The sequence below is a fragment of the Amblyomma americanum genome, chromosome 1 (genome assembly GCF_052857255.1).
Source record: "Amblyomma americanum isolate KBUSLIRL-KWMA chromosome 1, ASM5285725v1, whole genome shotgun sequence".
Lineage (NCBI taxonomy): Eukaryota > Metazoa > Arthropoda > Arachnida > Ixodida > Ixodidae > Amblyomma > Amblyomma americanum.
In genome coordinates this window covers 153,619,225-153,639,403 of record NC_135497.1, presented here as the reverse complement: position 1 = coordinate 153,639,403, position 20,179 = coordinate 153,619,225, and the positions used below count along the sequence as shown (strand labels likewise).

General features: G+C 48.0%; 1 protein-coding gene across 1 annotated transcript; it reads left to right on the top strand.

Moving 5' to 3' along the window:
* Positions 1-2,964: 2,964 nt before the first annotated feature.
* On the top strand, positions 2,965-3,795 carry LOC144136523 (uncharacterized). The gene has a single exon (XM_077668905.1). It carries the CDS (start codon positions 2,998-3,000, stop codon positions 3,265-3,267), a length of 270 nt encoding a protein of 89 aa, XP_077525031.1. The 5' UTR covers positions 2,965-2,997; the 3' UTR covers positions 3,268-3,795.
* The last annotated feature ends 16,384 nt before the right edge of the window (positions 3,796-20,179 follow it).

Genomic DNA, 20,179 nt, shown 5'->3' with positions numbered 1-20,179 from the left:
TAAGGCGCCCGTGTGCTGTGCGATGACAGTGCACGTTAAAGATCCCCAGGTGGTCGAAATTATTCCGGAGCCCTCCACTACGGCACCTCTTTCTTCCTTTCTTCTTTCACTCCCTCCTTTATCCCTTCCCTTACGGCGCGGTTCGGGTGTCTAACGATATATGAGACAGATACTGCGCCGTTTCCTTTCCCCAAAAAACGAATTATTATTATTAAGGGTCACTGTGTAAACAAACTGGTGTAAACGCGACCATTCCATCTGGCAGAGCCGCGATGAACTCATCTAATCAGTGCTCACATTTCTTTTGTGCTGCACATGTAAACGGCAGGAACGGCATCCAAGGACGCTAAAATTGTCGTTACCTGCCTTTTTTCCCCCTTGCTCTGAGTCAAAATTCAATTAGATTTTCGACAGTTGCTGTTGCAGTTTAGGCTTCTGCTAAAGACATGACATTTCGCATTGCCACAGATGCTATAGAGCTAGCAGTCTTGTGTTTTGCCTTGAATTTCACCTATTTCGATTTTCCATCCAGCTGCTCTTTTGAGCTGAGTTGGTTTTCATCCCATGTTTTTGCACTGTTATTTTTCACGATGTTCACATATTTGCGGATAAACACGGAAAGAGATCGAATCTTACCATAAATAGCACGGTGACGATTTTTTTTACCCTTCCTTTTTGTGAAGTGTCTCAAACTTCTGGCCGGAAAACAAAAGTTTCCCACACTGTCATATTCTTCTGCCGTAGCTGTGAACTACAAGCCCTCTGGTAGTTTCAAAGCGATAAAACGTTCACTGATACAATGCTACGCGTACTACATAATTACTTCATACGTTGTTTATCAAGATGAATGCGACCGGTATCAGTGCAGAAGGTTAGGTGCGCGAATGAGATAAAGAAGGTCGCAGGCATAGGGTGGGTGCAGCTGGGAAAGGACAAGGTTATTTGGAGAGACATGCGAGAGACCTTTGCTCCGCAGTGGGTGTAGTCAGGCTGCTGTTGCTGCTGATGATCCTGAGCATTAATGAAGCCAACAGTCACCGATACCGAGAAGAACGTTGGGGAATGTTTCCATCATTTTTTTTTTTCATTCGCGTTGTTGATCGCGGAGGGTATTAGTGGCGTAATTATTTTATGGCAGAAAGTAGTTGACTAAAAAGGAGAAGAAAGAAAGACCACATGCCTTCACTGGGAGCGGAACCCAGGAGCTCTGCAGTATGCCGCGTACTGTTCTCTGCCAACTGAGCTATGGCGGCGGCTGTCCGATCTTCTACATACGGGGGCATTTATATGTAGTGTAAACGAACCTTGGGAGCGTTCACCACCAGCTCCACCCTTGTCCATAGCAGCTGACATACAACGTCCTGCATTGCCGCGAGTGTCACGTGGAACGTCATCGAACGGTGAGGGCGGAAACTGAGCGAGGACCCTGTTATGCTACCTATGGCATCAATATTGCCAGGACTGAGGCCTTCCTCAAGCAGTTGAGCAGGCAAGGGAAGAGAAGGGGGGGGGGGGTCGTTGTGGCATACGTGCTAAGGAAGCCAGCAGTCACCGAAACCAGGGAGAGCGTTGGGGAATGTTTCCATGTTTTATTTGTTTTTGTTTTAATTGGTCCTGTTGAAGAGGACATTAGTAGTGTAATCATTTTATGACAGAAAGATGTTTGTAGGGGTGACGTTTGTTACAGAAAGCAAGAAAATTAGTGCGATCAGACAAACACAAAAATAATTAAAATTGGTTTTTGAGGAAAGGAAACTGGCACAGTAATTGCCTCGCATATATCGGTGGACACCGGAACCGCGCCGTAAGGGTTGAAATAAAGGAGGGAGTGAAAGGAGACAGGAAGAAAGAGGTGCCGTAGTGGCTTTCTCCGGAACAATTTCCACACCCGGGGATCTTTAACGTGCACTGACATCGCACAGCACACGGGAGCCTTTTGGGTTTCGCCACCATCGAAACGCGGCCGCCGCGGTCGGGTTCGCACCCGGGTACCCCGGCTTAGTAGACGAGCGCCCTAACCACTGAGCCACCGCGGCGGATCAAACACAAATGCATTTTTAATGTTCAGTCCCTTGTGGCATTTGCATAATTAAAAACTGACGGAGTCAGACGATGGTACTCTTCCATATCATAACACATCCTTCGCTGCTAAGTTCAACAGCTTCGGGCAGACCTCTGGTGCGTGCGGGTGCATTCGCTTTCAGCTTGCAATGCGGACGTTTGGCTCGTTGTCTGCGTTGCATATTTTCCATGGCGCGTTCATGTGAAACGAGGAAGGCGTGGTCGGTGCGGTGGCGCGTCCGATTTTTCCTTTTTTTTTATGTCGCACCTTGGAGCTCACATGCAAGGCTGTTTCGCGTCCCCGCAGTGTAACGACCACCGTGGTCCGTGGACGCGCAGCTTGAGTGTCGTTACGGGGTTTGGTCAGTGAGGTCGCGCCGAATGCGCTACATCTGCCCGCGAGACAGCCTTCGCGTACTGAACTCAACATTTGCGTCGCACGAAATGGCTGCTGACGTCCAAACTTAAGCACGCATCGAAATTTCATGGTGCGGACGTTTCCGCATGCGTGTCTACAAAGGCGACAACGCTCCGCGGCTTGAATAATGCCTCTGCGGAGGGAAAATATGAACCGTGCACTCGCGGTGCAAATGGATGTATTCATGCCTACGCGAAACCCCTGAGGAGGGAGACAAGTTCGGGACGCTGAACACGCGCCCTGAGACCGTTCATCAACAGCTCTTGAACTTAGTGCAAGGCGTCATCTTTTCTCCCGTGCCGTCCACCTGATCTATTTCTTTTTTACTCTTTCGCGGCGAGCAGCAGTGTGAAGCGTCCATTAGTTTTTCTACGAACCCCCGCAGCCGCCGTCCGAGCGCGCCACGCCCTGCGCAGGGGCACTGCCGCAGGAGGTGTTCGGTGCGCAATCGTTTGTGACGCGGTGCTCCGAACCGTTGGCAGATTTTGTAAAACCCCTTCGCAGGCGGGTGAACCGCGATGGCCAGCTCCGAAGGCGCCAAGGTGTGCTGGATGCTGGTGTGGCTGCTGCTGCTCATCTTCGCCGCCTTCTGGGTGGCCGCGTTCGCCGCCTTCTGGTACATCCTGGTGTACGTGCTAGTGCCCTGCGTGCCGGCCGCCAAGGACGTGGCCGCGCTGCTGCACCGCGGCGTGCTGCTGCCCTACTTCTGCTCAGACAACCTGTTCAACGGCAGGGACCTCAACAGCGGCGTACAGTTCATATGCTCGGGCGGCACGGTGCCCGCCTGAGCGCTGGACGCCCGTGGCCACAGATTGCCGAGACGACGGCACGCCGTGTGTGTGTCCTCCTCCCCTGCTCTTCCCCATTGCCCCGGAGCGCCCGCTCCGCGCGCAGCTTACTCCATTGCTCAGCCGAGCATCCCGCAAAAGAAAACGGAAACAAAGCGCACTTCAGCCTTGTGTGCCTGTATTTATGCAGTCTTCCAATTGAGAACGTCGCATCCCCGAGCTGTGAGGGCATGCACTCAACCGCAACCATTGCTCCAGTCGTCTACAGAAGGACCGCGAGAGTGTGACAACAGGGCAGAAGAAAGAAAGAAAAATGTTCACTATTCCCTGTACACGTTTTTTGTCCCGGTGATATGGGCAACCAGGTGAATGCCTATTTAGTATTTCGAATTTGAATTTTTGTTGACAGAAATCTCGGAGCAGCTTTGTGCCTTACTCGGAGAAATGGTAGCGCATTAATTAACTTTTATTTGCTGCTTCATGCAAAAGTGTTCCACACGAGCTGCTGTGCACAGCTTCGTAATTACCTCTAATTTTGTTAGCCTTCCGGACGCTGTACGCGCTACTTTGTAAGGAAGAGTTCTGCTAGCATTACAGACAGTGTCTTCACGAAAGCCCACATTCACGAAAAAAGCCGTTTTGTCGTTCTGGTTCACCCGTTCGCAGGTGTTTGCCACCTGTAATAGTGGGCAGGTAGTGATGACATCACACGGTCGCGTGGCCTATAGGTGGCAGGTGCACCGTGTGCTTTTGGGCGCACAGCGCCGTTGCCGCCGACGATGACGATGATGACGACGACGTCATATTCTGCAGAACGGAGGCTATGTCTGATATGCCTGCACAGAACGACTGTGTTAAGGCCACGGTGTAAGATATAGTATAGGTGAGGACACTGTGCGGGTGGCGCACTGGCCGCAAGCGGCCAGAAAAAGTACCAGCGGCGACATTCGAACCGGGACGCTGATCGCAGCGTCAGTGTCGATGAAGCGGTGAAACTTCGCCGGAAGAGAACATAAATGAATTATCTCGTTGCGATAGCAACCATGAAGATATCGCATGGTTCGTTTACGTCACAAAGGCCGTTCGCATGGCATGAACTGTTCCTTGCGCTGTCGCCAGCAGCATCTTCGTGGCAATTTAAGCAAGCCGAGTGCGGCTCTTGTTCGTGTAGCAGGTTCAAAAAACCCGCCAGAACCCACCGCCTTCTTCTCCAACTAAATCAGCGCGAAGCCGGTGCTTCACAAAACTGCAGTTGGCAACGAAGCGGTACAGAAACAAAGCGCCAAAAGTGTTTTCTTCTTTTCATCGGCAGCAGGTTTCGGGATAATGGCGTTCACAAAGCGCGGAGTCCCCATAGAAAAGCATTGCTTCCCACATGGAGGCCTCTCATTACGGCCCGGGCCTCCGAGCGAACAGCCATCTCGTGGCACTTCTGGAAACTAGGGGACTTTATCTGAGAGTGGCGCGGGCCGCTGTGTACTCACCTAATATCTTCCACCATGGTTAAGGCGGATACTTGGGCAAATTGGTATATCTTAAAGAAGGAAAAACAGCGCAGAAACGCAGGTGGAAGAAAGAACTGCGCGTTGTGCTGCCGTGTTCTTTCTTCCTCCTGTGTTTCTGCGCTGTTTTTTTCCTTCTTTAAGAACGACTGTAATTGTCATTGCGTCATGTATCTACTGTGCTTCATCCATGCCATTCAAACCCACACAGCACACAGAATCTACTACATGATATACCACTTTGGTGACATAGCAACATCATGCATAACAAAACAGAACCACGATAAACGTTGCAAAACCAGGATGAACAATGCACAACGTTGGCCACACAGTGCTAGCGGACCTAATTACTATTTGACCTAGATATGCAAATCGACTGGCTTTTTCTTAAAGTTCACACCTTGTATGTAATCCGGTTTGTGACACTTGTCGTCCCCTACGACTTACACACTGCAAGGGCGCGCTAAAAGACCGCTTTTTCTAGACGAACAAAAAAACTGAAAGGTGCGACAGAAGTGTTTGCTTTGGTTTATGGGTTTAACATCCGAAAGTGACTTCGGCTATGATGGACGCCGTAGTGAAGGGCTGTGGATAATTTCGGCCGCCTGGTGTTCTTTAACTTGTACTGATATCGCACAGTACACGGGCTTCTAGAATTTCGCCACTATCGAAATGCAACCCAAACGATTAGCAATAATTTTTAAATTGACAACAAATTGCGCTAACACTTGAGACATACACAGGAGACCATGTTGACTGGACAGGCGCAAATTTATAATTGATTTTAATGCCTTAAAAGTAAAAGCCTATATGGGTCATGATAGAAAAAATCACTTTCCGAAAAGAGCGATACAAGTCAGGCCAGTGATAGCACGATACTTCGCTCCTTTTACCTTGACGCCATTAACGACCGAGCTCCTCTTGCACGCAACTGAGCCGTGCAGCGCAGGGATAGCGTTTCCTGTTTCCCACGCAGACAAGAACACTGTTTCTTCTTTCACGATCACAATAATTGTGTGAAAGACCACCGTACGAAAGACCAGCCGTACGAACGTGCCTGCGTTTGGAAGGAACACGATGGACCAGAATTGTGGTATCTGTTGTTTCTATCAGATTTCATCTCATCGGAATGATTCTTCATCTTCAAGAACTTGATGACCAGATCGAATTAGAGTGGTATTATCTGTTGGAGGCATTCTTAAAGTAGCCTTGCTTTCTAGATAGCTTCTAGCAATTTGTGGTCTAATAATTGGTTTTTGGTGGAAAGGAAATGGCGCAGTATCTGTCTCATATATCGTTGGACACCTGAACCGCGCCGTAAGGGAAGGGATAAAGGAGAGAGTGAAAGAATAAAGGAAAAGAGGTGCCGTAGTGGAGGGCTCCGGAATAATTTTGACCACCTGGGGATCTTTAACGGGCACTGACATCGCACAGCACACGGGCGCCTTAGCGTTTTTCCTCCATAAAAACGCTTGGGTTTGGGAGAATTTCTATACCGCTTGCTCAAGGCATTGTAAGCATGTCATGTGGGACATCAAACATTATATCACTGTAATAAATACAATGTTAAAGAAAAATTGGAGAGTATACGTAATCTCCGCCTTAAAGTTTATGGTTTATGGGTGTTTAACGTCCCAAAGCGACTCAGGCTATGAGGGACGCCGTAGTGGAGGGCTGTTGATAATTTCGACCACCTAAGGTCCTTTAACGTGCACTGACGTCGCACAGTACACGGGCCTCTAGAATTTCGCCTCCATCGAAATTCGACCGATGCGGCCGGGATCGAACCGGCGTCTTTCGGGCCAGCAGCCGAGCGCCATAACCACTCAGCCACCGCGGCGGCTAAACTCCGCCTTAAGGGCATGACGCGATAGCTTTGATGTGTTAATGCCCATATATGCAGAATTAGTGATTCTCTACTTAACATTCGTAAATGCGGTCAAGCGATGCGCCCCTGCGATGGCAGCTGCTGCCACCGGTGGGGCTTGCGCCACCCAGGTTGCTCTTCGCGGGCAACCTCTCGCAACCAGTCATTAATTTAACTGCAACCTGCCACTGCTCAGTTGCTCATAATCTGGGGGGGTGGGGGGTGGGGGGGAGTTATGACGACGCCGCAAGGCTACATGACCTATGTGGCCCATCTGCTTCCTAGGTTGCTTGTAGGGGTTTTTTTCGTGGATTTTTCGCTAACTGTCAACGACGCTGATGACGCCCACAGCGGCGCAGGATTTTCTGCGACACGGACTCCTTAACGCTATCGCGTTAAGAAATAAGCGTGTGTGTTCTAGCAGTAGCTTGTCTGACTATCTCAGCTAGCAGCGAGGGGTTCAGTTTCGGACTAATTACCACAACGCATTTTTCGTTTACTTTATATACCTGCATGTCCCAATTGCGGTTACGACCTTCTAATCACCAGTTTTGTTTAATCGTTATTTTTTTCAAGTCTGCCGCTGGCAACAATGCTGACGGCGGATTTTCGGCATAACGGAAGCCTTACGCTGTTGCTTAAAACAACGCTGCACCAGGCGTGTAAGCTCAGCGGAGCTCAATGACAGAGCCGGGAGCGACGCAGCCACTCACGCCAGGTACCGCTTCAGTCTCCACCTCGATGCCTTGCGCCGGTGGACTATCGCAGTGCACAGACTAGAAGGTGCGCCGCTCCCCGTGACACGGTCCTGGAACGTCTCGGCGGCTGGCCGGATCGCCGTAACCACGATGTCAACAGGCTGCGTGACCGCACCGCAACAATGCTCGCGCTGAGTTCTCATGTTTCTGGTCAGGTACACACGCTTGGACCTAAAAGACGGCGACATCACACGCGCCTGCGCGCACTCTTCTTCTTTCTCTCTTTCTTTCTTTCTTTCTTTCTTTCTTTCTTTCTTTCTTTCTTTCTTTCTTTCTTTCTTTCTTTCTTTCTTTCTTTCTTTCTTTCTTTCTTTCTTTCTTTCTTTTTCCTTTCCTTCTTTCTTTCTTTCTTTCTTTCTTTTCCTTTCTTCCTTTCTTTCTTTCGTTATTTATTTCTCTCTCTCCCTCCCTCCCTCTTTCTTCCTTTCTTTCTTTGTTTGTTTCTTTCATTCATTCATTCACTCATTCATTCATTCATTCATTCATTCATTCATTCATTCATTCATTCATTCATTCATTCTTTCTTTCTTTCTTTCTTCCTTTCTTCCTTCCTTCCTTACTTTCTTCCTTCCCTTCCTTCTTTCTTTCCTTCCTTCCTTCTTTTTTATTTTTCTTTCCTTCTTTATTTCTTTTTGGTTGGAGTATGCTCCTTCTTAATGCTGGGTTGAAGGAAATTTCCCTACACAATAGACTAGTCGGAAGCAAAAGTAGGTTTTGGCGTGGAATTACTCCAGACTAAACCCCCTAGGGCCACCCAGCGACGATTGAACCTTGCTTACCTGATCGACCGCTAGCAGCCCCGCCGCCTATTGCGTCTGTGCACGCGCTCGTATTGTTCATACTTTTCCCATCCGCCCACAATGCTGCCGTGTGCCCAGATTTCCCCATGTGCCGAGTGGCCTCGAGTCTGCCTAACCTTCCGTCAGTCTTTATGCTTTCTTTTCTGCTCACTCTATTGCGCCAGCGCGAGGAAAAAGATTTGCGGCCACCTCACTGTGTCCTTGTTCTTTTTGTTTTTGCTCTCGGATTCTTCACACAACTCAGCGGCACCGTCGTACTTCCTTTATATAAGTAAACACCGCCCTTCACAACAATAGTTGCACAATAATTTCTTACGTTGCATAATACCAAGCTACGCGACTGGGGTACAAGTGCCGCACGTGCTTGATTGGAAATCTCCACGGCAGGACTTTCCTTCTTACAAAACGGAAAGGCGCACTGTCCATATGAGCTGAGCCCGCTGTAACACGTAAGCCCCCAGGAACCAAAGAGGAAAGTGGCTTAAATCATCGTAAAAGCACGGTGGGCTTTGAAATGCAATTACTTGCTCAAGCAGAGCTGACTCGAGAAGAGCGCGAAGTATACCCCAGGGGCTGGCGTTTCCGATGAGAACATTCTCGTAAAAATTAACATTGCGCTGAGCAGAAGTGTTAGCATAACTATTTTACGTGCATGAACGCAAGTGACGAACGGTACAGGCTAGAAGAGAACCTTATTAGTGTGCACTGAGAGACGCCACCTGAAAGCGTTAATTGTCTCTGTGCTATATCGAAAGGAAAGTAGGCTTAATCCGCTATAATTGCTTTCTGGGTAGCACGTCTCTGAGAATGTGTTGTCGGCTGTTATACTATAAAGTGGTGCTCCGATTAATAGTGGATTCGGATTGTAGCGGTCCAACATCAAGAGTCAAACCCGTGCATATTGCACGCCGTAATATCATGCGGTTCACATAGTTTGGCTCTACTGTGTGTGGTTTTGTTATCAGTTGCATAACCTTTATCTAAAGGATCTGATGCTGATGCGATCGCCATGAAAAAAATTAAACAAGATACAAATCAGTGTTGAGCCTTCCTGCACTAAAACAAGATGCTTGATTGTTTTCTTCAATTGGTGAACATTGTGCTTTGCTTTGTGCGTTTCTTTGATCAGCACTTGCGTGGACACGCTTCATGTTCTGTAGTGTTTTTCATATGCTCGCATTTCTAAGCATTTCTGCAGCTTGAAATTTTGAATGTTTTGAACCACGTATGAAGCACACTTTTCATAAGGAATGTTAAAGGTCCATTCAACTCCTGTGCACAGCTTCTCTCCTGACGCTGACATTTACTAAGTAAATGAGGAGAGGGGGGGGGGGGGGGGGAGGTGGATGCTTTTACCATTCTGCCCCCGATCTACCCAACTTTTAACTCAAAGTCCGGATCTACGTTCAGAAAATACAAATACATTTTGCGATTCGCGCATGCGTTGCATGTAGCTATGACCGCTTGACGAAGAGCACGTCTGTCTCCCTGCTGCGCGTCATCTGCTAAGATGCCCCACTAAACGTAATCCAAAGGCCTAGCTTACTTTGTGGCCTTGTTTGAAGCACTTACCTATTCCCACCAGCTGAAGATTCGTCGGTTGTCTGTTGCGCAAGACAATAGTTTGAGCTGAAAGGTGTGTTAGCGTAACTATGCCTAACTGCAAACTCGCACACTTTAATAAAGTTGAGGTACGCCTCGCATCTGGTAAAGGAATATTCTCCAGTAAGAATTTTTTTACTGCGTCTGGATACCCGGGCACGCAGGCAATAAGGGGAATGAGAAGGCGGACGGCCTCGCTCGCGAGTTGAGTTTCCGAGCGGGGCAACCGGACAACTTCTACACCCAGGCCTGCGACGGGGGGCACGCGGAGCACCTGGGCCTATACAGGGGCATGAGATATAGGTACCCACCGCCACACGGGGCGCTAACAAAGGAGCAGGCGACCGCGTGGCGCAGGCTGCAGACGGGTGTTTTTCCCAACCTACACCTACTGAACAAGATGTTTCCAACACAGTACAGAGCCACATGCCCTTGGTGCGGGGCGGTGCCGACACTCTACCACATCACGTGGGAGTGTGAGCGAAACAGAACATTCCACCAACACGAACACCCGAGTGCGGAACAATGGGAGAACCGGCTCGTCAGCAGCGAGCTCACAGTCCAAAGGACCCTGGTGCAGCACGCTTGTGAGGCAGCGCGGCTCTGCGGAGCCCTGGAATAGGGGCCCGACCTTGCGAGGACAGGACCCGGGACCGCCTGAGTCGAGTACGACGCGGGTCCTGCAGCCGCGAATTCCTTAAAAGATCCAATAAAGTTTGCTTACCTTACCTTACCTTACTGCGTCTTGTGGAAGTTATCTATAGTCGAAATTTGAATTTCATCATCTTTGCGCCTTTCTCTCTACTCTTGTCCCATTTTGTCATATCGCCGTAAACTTGCTCGCTTAACCCTTTTCCATAAGCTTTATCACCACCCATCCCTTCGCCGTGATTTGTTTCAGTCACCTGATGCTCTCTTTCCACGCCGTGATCATTCTTTCAAAGTTAAACGCGTAAACTGTCATTCATCGTCTTATGCCAATTCATTTATTCCCCGTACTATCACTGAATGGAATAGTTTGCCATCAGTCATCGCCACAGAAACTGACAATAAAAAATTCCAAGAGCTTCTTCGTTGTGACGGAAATGTGTAAATGTTTGCTGTTTTTGTTAGTGTTCAATTTTTCTTTGTGTGATGCCTTATGTTTTAATTAGCGTTTTTACACTTACTTGTTGAAATGTATCGCGATTACTTATGATTGTACCCCCCCCCCCCCCTATGTAATACCCTCTTCTGGAGGGCCTTTAGGGGTAACTTGAATAAATAATAAATAAATAAATAAATAAATAAATAAATAAATAAATAAATAAATAAATTTTGCACGCTCAAAGGCCGCCGTTTCTCCACCGACCCCACCAACACGGCACCACCACCGGGCTGCCGACGCGCGCGGGTATTCTCCGGGCAACGGAGCTTCCTGATACACCAGTGCGACACGGCTGACTAGCTGCGGCCTAGGTAGCTGCGTACCGTGCGGAAGAATCTGACCAATAGCCGTTTCTTAACCGACGTACGCAGACGCGTGACACGGAGGTAAGCGCGAGTTCAAAAATTCGCGGAAAGGGCTCGCCAACTTTCCAGGGCCATCATGTGGGCGTACTTTGCTGCGTGTAGAAGTCAGAGCTGTACGTAATGCGTTACAAGCAATCGATTACTTGTAATCAGTCACATTTTCTTGCATTTTTTTTAATTAATCGATTGCTTTTTTTCAAACTGTAACATTCCGGGAAATTGATTTTTTTTTCTTTGTAATTGGTTACTGGTAATCAGTTACTTTTTTCCACAAACAATTTGTAAGCAACGGTGCAGCTTTGAGATCCTCAATATGACGGCAAACACTGGAGCTAGTGGGATAATTCCTTGTAACAGCGACAACGGACCGGCTGCGGAGAAACGTCGTGCGCGATGGTGTCCGGGTCACGGCCGTCTTCTACGACAGATCTCGTCCCGAGAAATATCCCGCGACCGCTCTGTGGGCACACCCCCGTCCTACAAGATGGCGCCGCTACTTGCATCCCACTGGACCCAGCTCGGTGGCTTTCACACGAAGGACGGTGCAACAACGGAGCATGACGCTTCATAGACGACTGGGACAGCAGCATCGAGTCATTGCGCATATACGACCTGGAGCGCAACGGGTTCATACGTTACAAAACCGCTCTTCCCTCCGGCGCATATATTGAGAGAGTGTTCAGTATAGCTGCTGATCTTTTCACGCAGAAATGTGGGAAAATTGGTGACGACAGCTTCGAAAAAGAATCGGTCTTGAAAATTAACGAGTAACAAAATATCAAGCAAAGCGCAGTAGGTCGTTGTATTCCGAATAAATTTGTGCTATGGCAATAAAAGTTGGCAGGAAAATAACGCAATAGTAATCGATTATTTTTCTTTAATTGTTCAGTTACTTTTCTGTGGTTGTAATTGGCCACCATAATTAGTTACATTTGAGGTACAGTAATTGTAACTGTAATCGGTTACTTATTTTCCGTAACGTGTACAAGCCTGGCAGAAGTGTATTATTGGCTTGATATGTTCATGACAACCAAACCTAGCCACTGAGTTTGCAGACTATACCCAAAAAGTGTTTTAGGACCGCGTTAAGCTCACGGTCTATCCGTTTGGGATTGGGCAAGGCCTCACTGGATAGTGGAAGTTGGTTAGGCTTAGATATCATTTACCGCCTTTGCCAAAAGTAACCGAACAGCCGCGATGGCAGCGGGAGCGATTTCCACCGATTTCGGCGGAACAGTCCGGACTGCCTTATGGCGTAGCCTTACCTCGACGACTCCTCCAAATCGAATAGTAAAACGACCGGGCACTGCTCCCGATCTGCCTACTGAAATGGCCTTTCGCCAGAAAGTCCTGAAAATCTTACTCCGGATGTGCTCCGAACCTGTATTCGGACACCACAATGCTAGTATGCTCACGAGCGTCACTGCACGCCTATCCAGCGCTTTAATTTCTTCACTTCAGACTAGCCAACATGAAACCACTTCTCGTTAACCTGGCCGCCTTCCTTTTTCTCTCTCTCCTGCATTTTTCGCAGACTTGCAGAATGCATGCTGAACGCCGCTGAACGATCGCTCTTAGCGAATGCCATGAAACGTAGCCTCTTCTCCCAATACGGTAAGACTAGCACTATAGTAAAGAGAGGGCTGGAAGATGGACTTTTTGACACCACAAAGTGAATAAGGGAGCGTGCTTAGCCCACGTAATAGACAAGATGACTTGTCTTCATCTGGGCAAGCCGTATAGACGAGACGAAGACAAGTCCTCTTATCTATTACATGGGCTATGCACCCTATGGCTCCCCCCTCCCGTATTCAATTTGTGGTGTCAAGGCTAGCACTAGTATCCGTACCCTGTCACCCCTCTTCATACGCATGAAACGTCCGGATGAGCAATAATTATGAAAATCCCTTGGATCTATTGCTTATTAATGTCCGTAAGAACTCTGGCATGCACCAATCAGCGGTAGTATATGCTATATATGGCATCAAATTTGTAAGCCTCGGTAGCTTTGGTTGTGTAGAGAAAGCAGTGGAAGGCAGACAAAACCGACATATGCCGCCTTGTAATATGAAATGTTGCAACTGTAATGGTGCTTACAGTGCGCATTAAAAACCCAGAAATTCTCTGGGCCTTGGCGAAGAAAGTGCTACTGCAGCTAAATATCTCAGCGTAATAGTCACATATTCCTGGAGACCTGCACTCCTGATCCGCCTCAGCATAGTCCGTGCGGCATCGTAGGATTCTCCCATATAAGCTAATGAGGACGCGCTTTAGTTTAGTCTACAACACTTTGATACGTAAGCCAGTAGGGTGAATACGAGGCGAACCCTAGAATGCAAAGGCCGATGATCCTGAGGACATGTCGACACTCATAGATATATATTCACTTGAGAGACAAGGACCTACAAAAATGTCAGTGCTCCCTTTTGTCATGTTGTCAAAAGCAGGTATAATGAGAACCGACGAAAGAGCTCGAGCCAATGTCTTTAGCCTTTATCGTGCTTCATATCCACATGACTGCACAGAACCATTTGCCGACATGTCGTTTGCGTTGCGAGGCGGCAGCAATACTGCTGCTCCCCTCTGTCGGCGACACGTGGAAAGAGCCTGCATCAAACACGTGGCGCGAATCACGAATAGATTCCGTGCGTATCCTATGGGGAGTGTATTTGCCAAAATGGCATGTTTAGCCCGATAATTATGATGTATATAGTACTTTGAACGCCGCGTAAATACTAGTTCTGTGTCTGATTATCAGTTGGTTCTTTATTAAAACAGGCAATTTGGGCAAAAAAGCAAAAATAAAACGTTGTAATCTTGAAAGTTGTCTCAGGAGGAGTTGCGCCTACCCCGTGCCTCAAACGTAGGCTAATTTTTGAACGGTGACTGGCAAATACAGCTCAATTGCATGTAATGTATCACTTGAAAACTGATACAGACGATCCAGCCTTGAAAGTTAACGCTGCTAGTGCCACATTAGGTCAATGGTCTTGTCGATGAACTGTCAAATATGTGCTTTTACCTTTTTCACGACACTACACTTTCATTTCGACCACCACCAGTGTTTTCCCACTCTGCTGTAGGGATGTTATGAAAACTGCTCAGTGTTTTGATTTCATGCATACACAAGGAACAGCACAAGGGAGGGTGTCCCTTATGAAACTTTTATGCACTTATTTCGTTACGGACTTGTAAGCAGCCAGCGATGATGTAGCGTGTATGACATGTCCACTCTGAATCTTCGCCTCTTATCGGCCTCTCGGCGCAAGTATCTGGTTTTTATTTCATTTGCTTTGTAATTGCGTCACGCTTTCCAGGTGAGCTTCGTCTGGCGCATGAAAGGAACGAGGACGCTAGCGTTGGTACAAACATATTTATAGACATTTTATTCACGCAGCGATCCAACCGGGCGCTCAGAAACCTTCGCACTCGAAGAGAGGCACGCGGATGCTACGAGCACGTGCGAGGGAGGCTACGAACTTGTGTTCGAACCCAACAGAGAACGCATCACAAAGGAAAACACTTTGTGCATTCCAAAAATATAAAAAAAAACTGCGACGTTTTCAAGGAGTCTCTCTTTGGTCATCTTCTGAGGGTATTATGCAATCATAGGCGTACAAAATTGACCTCTGGTACGGTGTCTCTTGTATAAACCCTTGATTTTCTTCCTGTGCTTCACTTCGTGCGAAATTAGAGCCAGTTTTTAGCAACGCCGTTGTTGTTAGTGTCGTATTAATTGCAAGCTAACTGTCACATGAGCAACTGTCCTTTTGATAACCCTCTACGTCCTGCATACCAGTCGAAAAGGGCGGCGGGGGTATTGGGGAGTATCTGTTGCTGCAGCAATTGTTTCGACGGACATGGTTGCTGCGACGCGCCGTTTCTTTGCGTTTTCTTGCACATCTAGCTCTTTCAACTCCCTTGTGTGTGCACGCGGCAGTGATAGCGGCCCAGTTGGAGATAGTAATTTTTTCTCGGTGTGATGTGCACGGACTGACGAATAAAAATCTGCTAAGAAAAAAAAGTGAAAATGTAGTCTTTAAATGAATTCTTGCAAAAACAAAAACTACAACTTTTTAGCGAGGATATCCAATTAAGTATGAAGCATAAATACTGAAGCAGCCACCGTAAGAAGTCGTCGCAAACAAGTATGCTGGCGATTGCAAAGCGAATACCATAGAAGTATCACATATATGACGCAGATCGCCTTTCGAAAAGTTGCATGGCAAGCCGGCACTAAAAAGAAATTATGTGCATGTTGCACATAGCTTCATAGGGTACTCACGACTATATATGTATAAAAATATACACAGAAAAGACGCCGCTAGTGATGGCAATCGACAGCAGTTCGAAGAAAAGCGGCGCGCGCATTGAAATGGTTCCTCCAGGCTAGCATCTTACTGAACACATACTAGTACCTGCTGCAGCGTTATGTGTTTGTCGTACCTCTGAACCGCTATAAGCTCTAGGTTTGGAGGCGACTTTGACCAGTGAAGACGTGTGATGTCTGCAGTGCTCTGTGTCACCAGGGACGAACTACTTCATAGCACAACAGCGCACACGCACCAGCTTTATCCTTCACTCAGTGCCTCACTGCGGAAACTACACCAACTCCCGTAGTTTCTTAATGTATCTCCGCAAACCCTTCCAGCTATACTGGTTGCCTACTGCATCACAGAAGAGCACAACACAACAAACCCGAACTCTACTACGTCTTAAAAGGGTACAGACAACGTTTTTGGTTGTCCGTTCTTTTCCTTTTAAAGACGCCTATGGGACTACTAATCATGAGAATAAACTCAAAACTCAACACCTCAATACCAATACCAATACCAAGCTCAAACTCAATAAGCTCAATCCCGGCAGTTCCGGTCTCGGTGGGCGCCGACACTGAAGTGCACTTTGACGTCACAGTCGAACGGCCAACCTGGACCACCGCATTCCTGATGTCGTCAGCGTCGCCGGCAAGCACTCATTGTTCCTGTGAACAACCACTGGGTTCTGTGACGTCACACTAATTAGAGAAAATGCACCTTGACGTCCCTCGATACGGGTGGAAATGCGGGACTGCTCCTGGGACAACATTCAAAATAATTATGTTCCACTCAACGCCTACGACAGAAACTGCTAGAAGTGCTCTCCTTACACCCATGAAACAAATCATATCGCTAATACATGGCTTGCACGTGACGTCACGTCCGCCTGCGCCGACGCGTCGGAACCATGCTGGAGCACCGGGTGCGCCGCCGCCGCTGCTAAGTATACCTTGCGATGGCTGATCGTGCAGTGCTGGCAGCGTTCCTGTTTGTCGTTGCGTTTTTATACGGTTGTCACCGCTTATTGTGAGCAATGCCGCCTGATTGTCTGCGTTCAACGAGGCATATTACGCGGTACAGATCGGGTCGGCGCGTTCGCGACACCAAGAAAAGGTAAAAACTGTGCGACGATGTGGACCCGTACACGTTGCGACCAGGTGCGAATACGACGAAGGATGTAAGGGCCTTCTCCGAGGATTCTCGCGGAGACATTGTGAACTACTTGGTGTATTCTTCAAGATTCGTGACTCTGAAAGAGAGGAAAGCCTATAAATCGCTTGAATCCCTCCACTATTTCACGAGCGGCTCGGTGAAAACTCTGTCGGCGAAGCGGCTGCTGGGAGAAAAGGTGCGGCTATTGGGAGAGGTATGCTGGAGCCTTAATTCGTGTTTGGCCTTGAATTTTCTGTAGAACATTCAGAGGCATTTTCTGATTAGCCGGTGGTGCATACAAGAGACGCGCAACATTGAAGCGCCATGCACAGAAATCAACTGAACCATTTTAAAATTAAAAGGATCACAGAAGCAGTGTTCATGTGCTGTGCATCGGGTCTCATAAGCTTTAAAAAACAAGATAGACTTTGGCACGAGTGTTTAATAGCTGAAATAATGCACGATGTGTGTGCTTGCCGCGCTTTTTGCTCCTATACCTCTGCAGTGTGTACAGTACGTATATTTTTATCAGACCATTTACATTTTTCCTCGATTTGCTTTGCAGTTGAACCACCGAAAACGGCTGGGAGAACAGCCACTGAAAGTGTGGATTCTGTCTAAAGTCAATGTATCCGTGCTGACTGCACATTGTACCGGTATGGGCGATGTGGGAGAAGCTTTTCCTCATGTGTGTACCTGTTTGTTTGCTGTCGACACAGGTGTAAGGATGAGAAACTCAGTTGCATGCGCTCAGAAAGACATCATCTGGCTCCCTACCTACGTGGAAAAAGTCCAGCTCAAAAGACTGAAGGAGACTTATTTTTCGTCTGCCGCAGAGAAAAAAAACTACAGCTTGGCGGCAGGATTGAGAGCGCCCCTACAAACAAAATGACAAGACAGAGACTGAATGTTCCATCAGCCTCACAAGCAGAGATGGAACGCGCTTGTGCAGCGTCTTCACAAGAAGTGTTGTGCTGCAATTTTTTCTGAACTGCCCAGCCATTCTGCTTCCTTCAAAAAGCCAGTGCCCAAAAAGCCAGCACACCTTCGGAATTTGTACGTGGAATATGCTAACAGAAAAGGACCAATGCCAATCAGAAACTTAGCTGTGTTAATGTGCTTATATCGTGACTATATCGCGCTTCGCGCTGAATACGATAATGGCCGCCCTATTTCTATTCTAAAGCAGTCTATTACGACTGCAGCGTTAACGCTAAATGAATAAAAAAAGCCCGTGGCATGGTCTCCGGCAGCGAGACTCGTTCTGGCCATGATACGAAAGACTTAAGCCGACTGTCTGCAATATGCACTACTTATCAAAAATTCGACACACTGTGGCCTCTGAAATTCCAAACCTGAATCCAAGATCAGTGTATATTGCAAATTCATCTGAAGCTTCATTAAAAAACAACAAACTCTTGGAACCTAGTTAGGCTGTTTTTGGCACCGTGACGAAGGGGTCCCCCGGACCCGATGCAAAGAGACCGCCTCCTCGAACGGACGCGAGGTCGAGTTAAGGGTCTAACGGACGCGATCTTGTTGCGAGCGCAGTCCGCCGTCGGTCTAAGTGCTTCGCAGTCTCTGCGCCGAGAAAAACCGGGCCGCTCCAGTTGGGGCACGTTTGGCACAGAGCACTCCGAGATTTCAAATATACCATATAGAATGTAAAAGTTTGCCATCGCAGTGCAGTAGGGGACCCTTGCATTGCTCTTGCTGAATGCCGCTTCAGGCCATTGTAGTTTGTCGATCTGAGTACGCAGTGCACACAAGTTGTCATTAAGTGTAGTTCTCTGTTCTTCCGAGGCTGCAATGTCTCTCATCGTCAAATCTGCCTGCACAGCAACTCCTGAAATTAACAATGCAAACGTGAGGAATGAAAGCAGTGGTTCACCAGCATACAGACATCATAGCGGTAATGTAAGCAAAAAGAACAAAGATCTTAAAATCAACGAGATCTACCTTTCAGACTTAAAATGAGTCTGTGGAGAGGCTGACCGGATTCATTTTTGACAGTGTTGACTTCAGATTCAGCTCGTGACAGTGACTGGTTGTTTTCAGCAAATTTGCCCTCGTTGTCATCGCCGTCTCAGCGGTTCTCTGATGGCGTGGTGGCGACCCCGAAAGTTTCTTTGCTGCCCGTTCGTAACGCGCAGTGCCTCCGTGCTTCGAGCTATATCCCAGCAAAAGGATTGGGGCCGAATCCGAGTTCCTTTCGTCCCAGGGCTTGGACGGTTTCCCCACAAATGCAAGCAAATGCTATTCTAGCGCAGTGTAAAGTGCGCCTTATGTAATAATAGCGAAGGCTTACCAGTTACAAAGTGGGTGCCGTACACATGGATGGTTGGAAGATGACCCCTTAACTTAGCGCACTTGATACACGCAAGCCACAGGCTGCGCCGCTTCGCGCTGAGTGTTCTCGCTCATTCGCATTGAACCTCGACGACATTCGGAAGGCGAAAAAGCTTCGTGTTTGCCGACTTCTTCCTCGAACTGGTTTTACTGCGATTGATGAATCCAACAACAGCGCAAATAGCCATTACAAAAGAGTTCGATCACATGATTGACAGCTATGGCGCTCCGCCGGTCCGCGGTGCGGTGCTCCAAAATGCCGGCAAAAAAAATCGCGTTTGCGGAAGTGACGTCAGTGTAAGCTGTGTATTTGCGTTCGAAATTCTGCGTCTGTACCCCTTTAAGCGTCACCAGCATGGAGCGTTTTTCGAGCGCGGCGGTGCCGCTGAATTGCGCGATGAAGGGCGCTTTTCGCGCTCGTTTCTTGCGCCCGTGATGGTGCAATTTCGGCGGCGCAGCCGCGTGCGTATCACGCGCTGCGAGTTTTCACGCGCAAAAATCACCCCGTGCGGGCTAGGCTTTACCCGAACAACACGCCTTCGCGGAAGCTTGCTCTAGTTCCAGCCAATGAGCAGAAGAATTCACAATGTAATAAACAGTAATGATGGTTAGTAAGTAATCGGTAAGAACCTTGGAGATCAAATCTTGGCGATCGAAGCTTTTGCTGTCGTGGTGGGTGAGTTCACTCGTGCCGCCCATTATAAACCCGTCTGGCGTATGGAAAGCTCCGTGCATAAATATACTATTTAGCTGACGCGGTCCCTAGCTTCTACACCGCTGCGCGGTTTTATTGGGACGGAGTATGGACTAGTTTCCAAGAGCATATGCATGGCATACCGGCTGCATTATGTACTGCGTCAAAACAACACGACCGCCTTAACTGCTCCAGTTTTTCGTTGAATCATGGCAAAATGCTCAGCGACTACATTGGCTACTGATTGTAGGATGAAAAGTTTTTGACGTAAGCATTAGCTGTGCCAGTCTTCCCCTGCGCCTTTCACCGCCGACTAACTGTGAGCTCAAAAGAGGTTTGTTGCAAAGAGGAATTTTTCTC